Source organism: Rhincodon typus, chromosome 16 (genome assembly GCF_021869965.1).
Source record: "Rhincodon typus isolate 14 chromosome 16, sRhiTyp1.1, whole genome shotgun sequence".
Lineage (NCBI taxonomy): Eukaryota > Metazoa > Chordata > Chondrichthyes > Orectolobiformes > Rhincodontidae > Rhincodon > Rhincodon typus.
This window is the reverse complement of record NC_063347.1, coordinates 31,354,000-31,366,011: the sequence shown is the minus strand read 5'-3', so window position 1 is coordinate 31,366,011 and position 12,012 is coordinate 31,354,000. Positions and strand designations below refer to the sequence as shown.

Sequence of the window (12,012 nt, the reverse complement as noted above, 5' to 3'; positions counted from 1 at the left end):
TACCTTCCATCCACAGTGCTTCATCCGCGTGCTGTTCAAGATGGAGGAATCCTGAGTCATCAGTCAGGAAGTGAAGAGGTATGCAGTTCATGATAAACAGCAATAGGTTTCTTTGCCTATGATGACCTGGTGCCATGAGACTTTATGGAGTTCAGATTCAGGCCTTTGAGCCTGTTCTGCCCTTCAGTGAGGTTTTGCCCGTTTTTCTATTTCAATACCATTTTCTTACACTGTCCCCATATTCCTTGATGGTTCAACATGCAAAAATCTATCAATCTCAATCTTGAACATGTTCAACATCTAGGCCTCCGTAGCCCCCTCATGTCGAGAATTCCAAAGATTCATTATCCTTTGAGTGAAAAAATTTCCTCCTTATCTCAGTCCTATCCTGAGGTGGTGTCCTAGATCCTTCCTCACCAGCAATTAACTATGGCAAGTATATCTTTCATGAGACAAGGAAAAAAGGAAGTATACGGAGAATGCAATCCTGAGTCTTCCGATCATGAATGGTGGTGGGCAATTCAGCAAGTCACTGCAGCAGGAGACTTCCATAAATATTCCCATTCTCAATAGTGGGGGGGCCCAGAACCTGCATGCAAACAACAAAGCTGAAGCATTTCCAATAACCTTCAGCTAAAAATGCTGAGTGAATGATCCAGCTCTGCCTCCTTCAGCGATTTCCATCATCAAAGATGCCAACCTTCAGCCAATTCAACCATTCCACTCTACTGCACTCCACAAAATCAAGAAACAGCTGAAGGCACTGGATAGTGGAAAGGCTACAGGCCCTGACAATATTCCAGCAATAGTACTGAAGACTTGTGCACCAAAACTACCCACGCCCCTAATGAAACAGTTCCAGTACAGTTACAAGACTGGCTTCTGCCCAGCAATGTGGGTAATTACACAGGTACGTCTTGCCTCGAAAAAAATCCATCCCATCAGTTTACATTTCAAAAGTGATGAAGGATTTCGAAAGTGCTGTCAAGAGCCACTTATTTCACAATAACCTCATCATTGACGCTCTGTTTTGGATTTATCAGGCCCACTCAGCTCTTGGTCTCACTTAGGCCCTGGCCTAAGCATGAGATATGAGCTGCATTCAACAGGGGAACTGATTGCCCTTGATACCAAGGCAGCATTTGACCAAGTTTGGCATCAAAGAGCCAAATCAAAACTGGTGTCAATGGGAAACGATGTTTAAATTCTCCTGTTGTTGAAATCATAACCTGGCACTAAAGAAGATTGTTGTAATTGTTGGAGGTCAGTCATCTCAGCTACAGGATATCGCTGCAGGAGATCCCCAGAGGAGTGTCCGAGGCCCAACCATCTTCAGCTGCTTCATCAATGACCTTCCCTCCATTATAAAGACCAAGGTGGCATATTCACTGATGATTACACATGTTCAATATCATTTGTAATTCCACAGATGCTGATATAGCTTGTTTATGTTTGCAGCATGGTCTGGGTAACATTCAGATTTGGGCTGATATGTAGCAAGTAACAGTTGCACCACACAAGTGGCAAGGAGTGACTATCTCCAACAAAAGAAAATCCAAATATCACCCTTTGACATTCAATGGTATTATTTTTGAACAGAAACTGAACTGGACCAGCTGTTTAATACTGTGGCTACAAGGACATGTCTGATGCTAAGAATTCTGCGATGAGTAACTTGACTTCACAAAGCCTGTTCACCATGCCCAAGGAATAAATCAGGAGTATAGTCGAATACTCTCCTTGGATGTGACCAGTTATCACAACACAAGCTCATCGCCATTCAGGACAAAGCAGCCTGCTTGATTGGCACCTTACTTAACGCCTTCAACATTCACTCTTTTCACCATTGATAGACAGACATTGTAAAAATGTGTACCATCAGCAGGATGCACTGCAATCACTCCCCAAGTCTTCTGAGATCGCACCTTCCAAACCTGTGGCCTCTGATTTGATTTGATTTATTAGTGTCACATGTACTGAGGTTCGGTGACAAGTGTTGGCTTATGTGCTTTACAAGCAGATTGTGCTATACAAGTGCATCGGGATAACAGAACAAAGTGCAGGACACAATGTTACAGCTTCCGTGAAGATAGAGAGAGAGAACAACATTAATATTATAGAGGCCCATTCAGAATTCTGATAACAGCAGGGAAGAAGCTGTCCTTGAATCTGTTCGTACGTGCATGCAAATTTTTATATCTTCTGCCGGACGGTAGAGGATGGAAGAGAGTATAACTGGGGTGGAAGGGGTCTGTGATTATGTTGGTTGCTTTTGCAAGGCAGCAGAAAGGATTGATGAAAAGGACTGGGCTGTGTTCACAATTCTCTTTTGGTCTTGGAAAGAGCAGTTGCCATATGATGCTGTAATGCATTCAGATAGGATGCTTTCTGTGGTGAATCTATAAAAATTGGGAAGAGTCTTTATTGACATGCTAAATTTCCTTAGCCTCCTGAGGAAGTAGAGGCATTGCTGTGCTTTTTTGACTGTAGTGTGAATGTCTCAAAGAACAAGGCGAGCAGATATATGGGAACACCACCACCTACAAGCTGAGCTTCAAGTCAGACTCCATCCTGACTTATCACTATATTGCCATTCCTTTAATATCACTGGGTCAATCTCCCTCCCTATCATTGTGGTATACCTACAGCACCTGGGTGAAGAAGGTGGCTCATGACCACCTTTTCCAGACCAATTAGAGGTGAGCAATAAATTCTCATCATGTGAATGAATTAAACAAAGAAAATAAAAACTTAAGTTTGCAGGCTAAAGAGTGTTGTCTAATGAAATGTGTGAAGTATGGGAGTTGGAAAGAAATCTCAAATTAAGAATTATGTACCAGAAGATGAAGTTATTTGACATAGAAACAAAGTAATAATAACAAAGATGGTATAGTGTATTGGCATAATCAGATCCTAACAAGTAATAAAATGAGCTTAACATTTGCTGTATGTAGTTACCCAGCAAACTAACAATACCCCACTGTCAGTGGGGAATGAATTGTCCACATGTTTTAGGGTTCTCCTGGTCCATTTTCACCCAGATGACAGCCGCAAAATATAACATTAGGTAAAAATAGAAAACATCATGGATAGATTTTTTGGTACAAAATGTTAGCCAAATTAAGAATGCCATAGTGACTTGCTTGAATATCGATTCTTCTTGATTTGTGCAACAACTTCTGTATCTCAAATATTTTCTAATCTGCTCTCTGGTGCAGTTGGGACTTGAACCTGGACCTCCTGGCCCAGGTAGTGACACTACCAATGTGCCACAAGAGCCTTATTTCTATATTTTACAGTTGTAAATTGAATGTCCTTTATTTATGCCATTAAATGGCTTGCTGTCACTTGCTTGCATTTTCTCTCCCATGTGTTAAATCAGAGTAATAAATTATTTCTCGATAAAGAGCAAATATATTCTATTTCATAGGACTCAGAATCAATCATCACCTCCACTTTTAATTTTTATTGAACTGTGTTAAGTTAGTTGAACACATATGCTGACATTTATCAAGTGCAATGGAAGTTTCATTGTACTTGATGAGTTTATAAATTTGGCTGTGCTTTGCATAGAAAGCTCTAAATTAAGTTAACTTTGAATTCAGTGGATTTTTTCTAATAGCAATATAAAGAATGACAATTTTATGTGCGATATACAAAAGTGATTGAGAACAATACTGCAGTTGACATATTTTGACTCAATTATGGGTTTGGGAGTTTTGTGTTTTAGGTACTATGTCTTTAAATTTAGGATAAAGTGAAGCAGGCCATGTGACTCATGTTGAAGTTTGCCAGACAACATTCTGTGTGATGTGACTGCCAAAGACACAGGGTTTTAGAAGACATACTTTGAGCTGCCCATTTGATTCCAGGGTTGGATAGAGTTAGCTAATTAATATTTCTAGCTTGAGTATAAAGAAAAGCCATTCACGCTGCTAAAGGGCAGGTACCGGGAAAGCTATCATGAAGACCAGGTTTCCAAACTGTCACTGAATATCACAGACAGGTGGGTTCGTCTCGGCGGTTCATGGCTGTACCATGGCTCGACATGTAAATGGGTCCTGCCTGGGCATGTTCCCAAAGCACCAGCGCAGATCAGAGAGGCGGCAGCTTCAGCAGCAGCAACAGCCACAGTGTTGAGAACTGGCAACTGATGTCTCCCAGACAGCGAGTAAGCAGAGGACCCATCAGAGACAGTTGAACTTTTAACTTATTCCTTTATTTGCCTAGTTTAAATTAAGAAAGACTTTAATGTTAACTATTAACTTATTTCTTTATTTTTCTACTTATTCTATGAAATAATATTTAACTTTTTAACTCTGCTTCTCTTATTGCTTTGTACCTAAGTTTTGTGTACTTGGGTACCTTGGTACCTAAGATGGCGCCTTGTGTGGGGACATTTTCACTGTATTATAAAATCTAATCTAAATCTAAATCATCTGCCAGGGTCTGGAAGGGAAGGAAGGTAACTAGAAGCTGAAAATCTGTATGGTTTACTGCACCAAAGTGTGGTAGAAGCTGTTGCATGGATTGAAAAAACCAAAATCTACGAGGAATTAAGGTAGAACCATAAGATATGCCTCGCTATTGCTAGTGGGAGGATCCCCAATAATATTCCCATCATGAATGACAGTTCTGCAGTTCGAGGTCACCAGGCTGAGAAAGGAAACATGTGACGTAAACCCAAGGAGCCAAGAATCGCTTTGGACTGATTTTGGGAGAATTGAGCATCTACTGAAAGAACAGTGTAATATAGAACTGTGAAGTATGTTTCTTCAGTTCCACTAAAACAAAGAAAAGGGTGTTTCATTCAATAAATAGCTTTTTACATTAATTATGAATGTAGTGTTTAGTCACTAGTGTTTTTTTTGTCTTGTTACTGTAAATATCTTAAAATGTGAGCTCTTGTCATGTCATCCATTCAGATATTAACTGAAAGTCTGAATTTATTTTTAAGAGCCATCAATCTCTTTGGAAACAGTAAAAAATTATGTAAGTTCTGATAACAACTTGATTCATTTTTTTCAGATCAATGGCACTTTCCTGACCACTCTGAGAACAGTTTGCAATTCATTTGCTCTCAACATTCCACATCTTATCCAGAACATTCCAGAAACAGTTCGCATTTACAAATGAATGAAAACAAGAAAGAAAATAAAAGCAGGTCACCATCTTTAAGTGAAGATGACGAAAAAGATGATGAATTAAAATTGAAGGACATATTTACATTTTCATCACAACCAAGGTCAGCTCCTCATGGCAAGATACAGACTGCTTCATCAGAATGTTTCACATGGACAGTAGATATGAAGGATGATGGAGAACCAGAAAATCCAGATAAAAGAGGAGCTCATCTGGAAGATGATTTCCATCAGAATTATGACAGTGAAGAGGTAAGCTTTGCCTAAATCCAACAACTCTCCCTATCTGCAACTTCTGTTCTAATCAATAAATATGCAGTAATTGGTGTTTGCAGTGGATGGGTGGGGGTTATTTATAAATGTGTGCAAAAACATAGTTTATTAAAAAGCGCTGTGATAAGTTTGTTGTGAGGACAAGTCTTGAGCAGCTTATTCATGTCATCTGGACAACAAGGTTTTTTTTATTGTAAAGGCAATATTTGAACAAAACTGGAAGCGGCAGAATTGCCTTGTATGTTGCTCAGCTAATTGATCAACTGAGTCCATAAACATAATGAGTGTATGCTAATGACTTTAAGGTGAATTGATACTGATGTTGCTTATATCGGAGTTGCAGTTTTTTTGACTGATAAGAGAAATTATATATAATTTACAATCTCTGAGATAATTACACAAATGGAAGATGATATGGGATTGTGAGTACAAAACTCCATTTTGGACTTAGCCCATTGATTTACAAAAAAAGTGATAATAGCTTCCTGTATGCTAAATGGCATTTATGGCATTAACTGTCATGGATACAAATCAAATATTTATGTTGCATGAAAAGGTAGCTTTTATCTTCAGAAAGTTTATTTTTACTTTTAAAAATTATGGTTTACTTTCCTGAAACATTGGATATCAAGTCAGGAAAATGCACTAATTCAATCAGTAATTTGAAACAAAACATCTTATTATGGGCACCCTCAATTTTTTGGGAAAGCAGACAATATTCCATTGAAGCATGTTGCACTGTCACAGGTGTATTTGTATTTTCATAATTGTGTTAGTCACTAAAATGTTTAAAAATCTCAGCAGAAGTCACTTCTCTTACCTCTTCCATCCAGAAGCAATTAAAACATTCAAATTTTTTGTTAAATAATTCTCAGAGAACACATCGTTCCATATTTAGTCCATATTTTCATTTAGGTAAACTTCAATTACATCAAATCAAGTTGGAAAATGAATGACTAAAAGAGAGCAATTGACATTCTTTTTAACATGATAGAAAATTTCCATAGAAAGAAGTTTGTTTCAAAAATGTGTAATAAATGGGGAATATAAGAATAATTTAGCTAAATTATTAAAGAAAATTGAGTCCTAAATTTACAATAAATGAAACTATGAATGAAGATTGATGAAGTAAAAGACGCTATTTGAGTGAATTAAAACAAAATATCAGGATAAGAAGTAGTACAAATAAAATCCCCAGAATTTATAGGCAATTGTCTGAGTAATGAGGCTGGAATTTAATTGTGAGGTTCATACTCATTCTCATGGTTTATGCATGCCAACTGAATCCTGTGATTAAATTGCAGCCTTTTACACAGAACTTATCATCCATTATTTTTCTAATGTATCTTATAGTCTCAATGGAATTGAAATAGTGTTAATGAGGATTAGTTATAGTGCATAAATGACATTGCTTGAAGAATGCAAGAGACAGTTGTAGTATCACAATTGAATAATGTTGTCATGTGATTTGCAAAAAAGTTATAGTAAGGTTTCTTTTGCAGTTTTGTATTTCCTATAGAATTATGGCAGACAGACTAAATTAATCCAGAGATTTATGATATATGTAGGTTATAAAAGGGAAACTTGAATGCTTTGTGAATATTCTTTTATATAGATTAAATTAAAGCCTTATTAGACTCCTATCGTCTAGAACTTCTTATAACATTTTATATACTAACAATATTTGACTCAGTACTGAAACTGCATAAAGGCTGTGATGTTTCAATGCTGTTTGTACTTAAAGATGGACCCACTGCTTAGTTCAGAGATAAATATACTGAGGGTATTATTTCCCATTCGAGCAAGCTGCTGAGCTAATTAAAGGAAAAGAAATATGGTCTGATATTATAATTTTTTATTATTCCATTGGCTCTAGTCAGTTTTCATAAAGGAAAAGTGACAGTAAAAGTCATAATTTCTTAGGGTGCAGGGTCCATATATGTTCTGCCAAGAATTGTTTGTGTTATGTTCTGAAATGGTATCGTTTTTTGTAACTTGGGCAGTATGACTAAATTAATAACTGTGACATCCAGGTTCACTTCAAACATCAAAGAGTTTATTGTTTTATACTGTTGGGAGAAAGATTTTGACAGTCTAGGGACTTCTTCATGAAACAAAGGGAAATTTACACTTTTTAAATCTTTGCTTTTAGCTTACGTTTACCTGTTACAAACCAAGCATATTGTTAATTGATAATATATGTATCTAATTAGGCTAATCATGTGATTGCAATTAGTCCAGGACAGCTTTAGGTCACCCCATGATCTCAGACCCCTGATCAATTATCCTTGGACCTTCACAATATATTTTATTTAACCATATTCCAGATTTAACTGCTGTGCCAGTTATTCTGTACTCCCCTGCTAATGGAAAGGTGGCTTCTTCTATTTGCTTGGACTGGATGTCCACAGGAATGCATACTTAAAAACTCAATTTTGATACATAATATTTTAATATAATTAGCTCAGAGTCTTAACTGATTTGGGTCAAACTCTTCCTTTTTATCTCATGCTGAATACCAGACTTTGGACCAGCCTGATATAGAGACTTCTAACAGCATTTCCCAAGGATCTACCATATCAAACTGGCTTTATACAAGTAGCTACACCTGAATCAGTTTCAACAGAGTCCATTGGATGCATCTCATAAGACCCTTTGTGCATTGTATTAATCTTGTTACCTTTGAAGTGTTTCTTCTATGAAGGCTATAGTTACTCGAGCTTAAGTATTTAACTTCAACAGGAGACTGTGGAAGCTGCTGTTTGAGGTTAAAATCTTCTTCAGCCATTTTATGTCAACTCAGAGCCACTCTCAGCCATCTGTGCTACTTCAGCCATGGGCAGCCCTATCAACCTAGATCAAGAAATAGTCAGGTGACCAGAGAGGGCTTTTCACTGTGAGTAGCAATTGATCTAAGAAAGTTGAGAAGCTTCTGCTGTCAGTGAAAATTATCTGCATGCAAAGAGGGTAATTGGAAATACACCATGTAGATATATTACAAATGAAGCTGTGAAATTAATTACCTTTGCAATTAAAAACTTTATTCTCCGTTCATCATACCTTTTAATTACAGTTGCTGAATCCATTTCATTCAACTTTGTATTGTTATTGATGTTGTGAATGTTTAGTGTCACTGACATCCAAAAATTAACGCAGGTTAAGAAAACTCTTTAGTTTACAAGAATCAGATTGGACTAAACATCTGCTGATGTTCAGCCAATGTACTCCAAATAATGGCATTAAGCTATATTGTGTCAAACCTGACTTGTAGCATAGATGATTGTGCGTCAGGCTTGAAAATCTTGTTTAGAAATGTAAATAATACAATAATTATGTATTTATTGCAAAAATCCCAAGGCTCAGTGCTCCTAAAGAGTTCCAAGTATTAGGAACTTCAAGTGAACTGCAAGAATCTACAAAAGAACAATATACAAGAAAATATAATGTATCTTGAAATGAACTTTTGATAGTTTCATACTATTTGATTCTCCTGTGATAAGCCTGGTCATCTAATAAGACTATATTTGGGGTTCTTTTCATTGTTTCTGTTTGGTTTCCTTGTCTTCTTCCAAGCTCCATGTGGTAATGTGTTTATTGAGAGATAAGTGTGAACTTTTACTTTGCTTTAACACTTGTGCCCACAGCCCTATTTTGTATGAATAACTAATCCTATCCCCAAGTTTGCTTCTTGATGTTGCATCCAAAGTAAATTTAAATTGTCGAAATATGCAAATAATAACTAATTAGGGATACAATTAACAATGTAGGGATCAAAATATGGGATGACTTAAGCAATCTTGTATAGTGCTTAGATGGTTAAATAATGAATATAGCAGTGTGTGAGTTGTTTATTTTGGTAGGAGGAACATAAAGAGTATTTGTTCTTTTGATGTTAAGAAATTAAGCAAGGGGTTGCAAAGATAGAAGACTCTAAGGCGTAGGAGCATAAGTAATCAATTCAATCATTGATTATGCAGTACCATTTAGTGAGATCATGGGTGATCTGATAATCTTCAATTCCACTTTGCTGCATTTTCCCCATAAATTTTGATTCCCTTAATGATTGAAACTCTGTCTGATTCATCCTTGAATATACTTAATGACTCAGCCTCTACAACCCACTGTAGTAAAGATTATCGAAGATTCATTACTCCCTGAGAGAAGAAATTCCTCCTCATAGCTGGGAATACAGATAAATATCTCACTAAAGATAACTATCATGTTGATAAAGCTATTGAAGAGAACAAACTTGAATCTTGGAATTCATTTCCAAATGAACAGAATATAAAAGTAGTGAGTTAATATAAATTTACACTGAACCTTGCTTGCACTATTCTTGGAATATGGCATGCAGTTCTGACTTCCATTGTATAAAAATTATGTTGAAGCTCCTTGATTATTTAGTATTTTTGGAATGCTATTTGAATTCTATACCATGAATTCTGAAGCAAGTATTTATATCAACTTCTCTGCCATTTCTTGGTTCCCCATTATTATATTCACAGCCTCATTCTCTAAGGGCCCATGTTGACAATGGCCCCTCACATCCTTTTTATGTATTTAAAAAATGTCTTGCTGTATATTTTTATGTTTCTCTATTTTTATGGTTCTTTCTCGTTTTTCTTCAGGTTTCTTTTTTCCCTCTTTAACATTTTTGGTCATCCTTTGTTGGTTTTTAAAACTGTTCCAATACTCTTATTTACTGCTAATCGTTACCACATTGCCACATTTTGTCTTTCAATTTGATACTGGCCTTTTTTTCCTGACTAACCATGGTCAGCTCATGGTGTTGCATTTATCTTTCAGCAAAATCATGACATGAGGGACTTATGACAATATCCACCCTGTGCCACATTCCACTCTACAAATACATTTTCTGAAACCATAGAAAGTTAATTATCAGAAGTCTGCTGGTGCTCAAGGTAACAGTGATTGTGTGTTTACTGGATTTACAAAAGATTTTTGTCACACCCTTAGCAGCCCATCAAAGAAACATTGTGGCTGTAGCCTGGAACTAATGTCCAATTTCTCAGCTTTTCTATCACTAAGATCGTCAATTTTGACATTGTCGTGAACGTAATGGGAAGAATGCACTTGTTATCAAGCCCCACTATTCCACAAGCTGTCACAAATGTGTTAACAACAACTCTTCTATCATAAATCTGAATTAAAAAGTCCCATTGAAATGATCTCACTTTTGAGTTTTAAATTTCCCTTTGAAGGCTAAAGGATTATGGCCAAAGTATGTTGATGTTCCTTTGTGATCATGATGTACATAGATTTCGAATCTGTTAAGAACCAGTAACTAACCCAGAGTCTCCTTTGCCACTTGGATTATGTTCTCTAATACTGGTTCAATTTCTTAGAAAAATACCTCCCTGGCTTTTTTCCTCATAGAATCCTCACAGTGTGGAAGCAGGCATTTCAGCCCATTGAGTCCACAACAGCTCTCTGAAGAGCATCCCAACCCCACCCTATCCCTGCATTCCCCACAGCCAATCCACCTAACTTGCACATCTTTGGACTGTGGCAGGAAACCCACACAAACACGGGGAGAATGTGCAAGCTCCACATAGATAATAGCTTGAGAGTGGAATCAAACCTGTGTCCCTGGCACTGTGAGGCAGCAGTGCTAACCACTGAACCATCGTGCCGCTTCTTGATTTCTGATTCATCATTTTGCAATCCACAAGTCACCAGCATCGGTTGCCATTTTAAAAGCTTTAGAAAAATTAGCATTGGCCAACATTGTTATTTATTAAGATTACCTTCAGTTTCTCAAAGGGTGTTTTGGCACTCCTTTGACCATTTCATCTTGCCTGTTTTCACAATAAATCTGTTAGGGGTACTGAAGTTAGGTTCAAAATTCTGCTAAAAACCACACATGCCCCAAATCTCATGGTTTCCCATTTAATTTTAGGACAGGGAATTCTATCCGAGCCTTCATTTTTGCTGTTCTTGGCAATAATTGCCATTCCCCCACAATGTGTCCCAGATATGTTGTCCTTGCTATCAATGAACTCACTCTAGGCAACATTTATTACTAACTGTAAATGCTCAAATAACTTTTTTAATTGTTTTCCATGTTCTTCCCAGGTGTTACTGTAGGTTAAGACATCGTCTAAATAAACTATACAGTCAGGCACATTAATTATGACTTCATTCATAAGTCTTTGGAATGTAATTGCAGTGTTTTTGAACAAGAACGGCATGACTTGACATTGATTCAGTCTTGTGTTTGCTGTAAAAATGGTTGAATTTCTTTACCTATTGATATAATTGGTACTTCCCAGTAATCCTTCAATAGATCAATCTTAGTAAGGAAGGAGGCACTTCCACCTTAATTGATACAATCTTCTAATGGAGGAATTGTGTATGAATTTTAATTACTGCATTTTTTTTGTAGTCTTTGCAGAATCTACTCAACCCATCCGATTTCAGAACTAGTACCATCAATGAATTTCAGTAGATAGTAGGAACTGCAGATGCTGGAGAATCTGAGATAACACGGTGTAGAGCTGGATGAACACAGCAGGCCAAGCAGCATCAGAGGAGCAGGAAGGCTGACGTTTTGGGCCTAGACCCTTCTTCAGAAGTT

The 12,012-nt window shown here is 37.0% G+C and overlaps 1 protein-coding gene across 4 annotated transcripts in view; it reads left to right on the top strand.

Moving 5' to 3' along the window:
* Positions 1-12,012, top strand: part of cfap20dc (CFAP20 domain containing) — a 342,974-nt gene that overhangs the window by 182,687 nt on the left and 148,275 nt on the right. For all 4 annotated transcript variants that reach the window (XM_048606448.1, XM_048606449.1, XM_048606447.1 and 1 more), the window contains one exon: positions 5,029-5,393. In XM_048606448.1, the coding sequence (XP_048462405.1) occupies positions 5,029-5,393 (365 nt within the window). The remainder of the gene's footprint in view (positions 1-5,028; positions 5,394-12,012) is intronic.